This window comes from Lagenorhynchus albirostris, chromosome 4, assembly GCF_949774975.1.
Source record: "Lagenorhynchus albirostris chromosome 4, mLagAlb1.1, whole genome shotgun sequence".
NCBI classification, from domain to species: domain Eukaryota; kingdom Metazoa; phylum Chordata; class Mammalia; order Artiodactyla; family Delphinidae; genus Lagenorhynchus; species Lagenorhynchus albirostris.
The window spans coordinates 14,979,126-14,981,294 of NC_083098.1; the positions used below are offsets into that span (position 1 = coordinate 14,979,126).

The 2,169-nt window shown below is 41.4% G+C and overlaps 1 protein-coding gene across 1 annotated transcript; it reads left to right on the plus strand.

Annotated features, from left to right (window-relative positions):
* The first annotated feature begins 566 nt into the window (after positions 1–566).
* PDHA2 (pyruvate dehydrogenase E1 subunit alpha 2) lies at positions 567–1,726 on the plus strand. Its single transcript, XM_060147107.1, is given in 3 exon segments — positions 567–930; positions 933–1,090; positions 1,157–1,726. Coding segments are annotated over 3 exon segments (1,092 nt in total).
* Positions 1,727–2,169: the final 443 nt, after the last annotated feature.

A 2,169-nucleotide genomic window follows, 5' to 3' on the forward strand; every position in this document is an offset into this window, starting at 1 on the left:
AAAAAGTGTGTGTTTTTTTAACTTATGTAAACTAAAAATAATTTGCATCTTTATTTTTACTTTAAAATAAACATGGTGTATTGTGGAGTAGGATAAAATATTCATACATATTTTAATGATTTTTAAAAAGACTTTAAAGAAATATTGGTAAGAACATCTTTGGCTTAACCTGTCAGAGCTCTTGTGTGCCTTAAGGATTGTGTTTTCTCCTCTTTTCCATTGAATACAACGTTCAGGAAGCATTACTTTAGCGTATAGCAGGGAAAAGGGACCCAGATTATGATGTTTTAGCAATGATGATGGCGTTAGTTAGGAACAGAGTGTAGTTCAGCCAAGTCTTCCAGGGCAAGAAACAACCTTTATTCTTTATTTTACAGTTGGAAGGCACTGTAAAAATCAGCTGATCCAGGCTGCGGCCTGTGGCCTCGTGCAGCATGACGTGGCCTCTGCCACCAGCGCATGGTCATCGTGGTGCAGCGTGTGTTTTGGGGGTGGAGGGTACACTGGAGACTGGGACTCAGGTGACCCTGGCAGATGGAGACTCACAGCCTCCCTGGCTGCGCTCCATGAGGAAGATGCTGGCTGCTGCTGTCTCTAGCGTGCTGTCTGTTGTCACCCAGAAGCCCGCTAACAGGGTGCTTGTGGCATCCTGTAACTATTCAAATGATGCTACATTTGAGATTAAGAAATGTGATCTTTATCGGTTGGAAGAGGGTGCCCCTGTCACTGCAGTGCTCACCCGGGAGGATGGACTCAAATACTACAGGATGATGCAGAACATTTGTCGAATGGAATTGAAGGCGGATCAGTTGTAAAAACAGAAATTTATTCGTGGTTTCTGTCACTTGTGTGATGGTCAGGAAGCTTGTTGTGTGGGTCTTGAGGCTGGGCTAAATCCCACGGATCATGTTATTGCATCCTGTCAGGCTCACGCCTCATGTGTACTCGTGGACTTTCTGTCCCATCAATTCTAGCAGAACTGACAGGTCGAAGAGGTGGCTGTGTTGAAGGAGAAGGAGGGTCAATGCATATGTATGCCAATAACTTCTATGGAGGCAATGGCACTGTTGGCGCTCAAGGACTGCTGGGAGCCTGTAAATATAAGGGAAACAAGGAGGTGTGTTAGACTCTACATGGGAATGGTGCCGCTAATCAGGGTCAGATATCTGAAGCTTATAATATGACAGCTGTGTGGAATTTACCTTGTATTTTCATCTGTGAGAATAACCGGTATGGAATGGGAATATCTGTTGAGAGAGCTGCAGCCAACACTGATTACTACAAGAGAGGCAGTTTCATCCCTGGCCTAAAGGTAGATGGAATGGAGGTTCTGTGTGTTTGGGAGGCAACTAAGGTTGCAGCTGACTATTGTAGATCTGGAAAGGGGCCCATACTGATGGAGCTGCTGACATACCATTATCATGGACACAGTATGAGTCACCCTGGAATCAGTTATCGTACACGAGAAGAAGTTCAGAATTTAAGAAGTAAGAGCCATCCTATCATGCTTCTCAAAGATAAAATGGTAAACAACAAACTTGCCAGTATTGAAGAATTGAAGGAAATTGATGTTGAAGTGAGGAAAGAAATTGATGCTGCTGCTCAGTTTGCTATAACCGATCTTGAACCACCTTTGGAAGAATTAAGCCATCACATCTACAGCACTAATCCACCTTTTGAAATTCGTGATGCAAATCAGTGGATCAGGTTTAAGTCAGTCAGTTAAAAGGAGAATATATTCACGGTCAACTTTAAGAAACTGTGTACTTAATTTTGTTAAGGAGGAATAAAACCCGTAAAACAAAAGTCTTTTAAACTTCTATTAAGAGGAATTGAGATAATTAAGAGATAATGGAAAGGCATAAATGAGATCACAGAAAGATATACATTCAGTTGAGGTATTACATTCAATTGTACATTATTGCATTAAAAGATACTATACAGTTAATCATTTAGTATTGTTAAAAGATAAACTGAGGCACATTAAAATTTTCAAGAGTTGATTTTGAGCATACATCAGTTAGAATCAGGCAGTCCAAACAAAAGGTGGAGTATTCTACCAACAGGAGCTGGGGGAGAGGTTTTTAGAGAGAAGCAGAGCAAAGAAATGATTTGATAGGTGATAGCTTAAGGAGTTGCCTTATTTGGGAAAGCCTAGTTGGCCGTTTG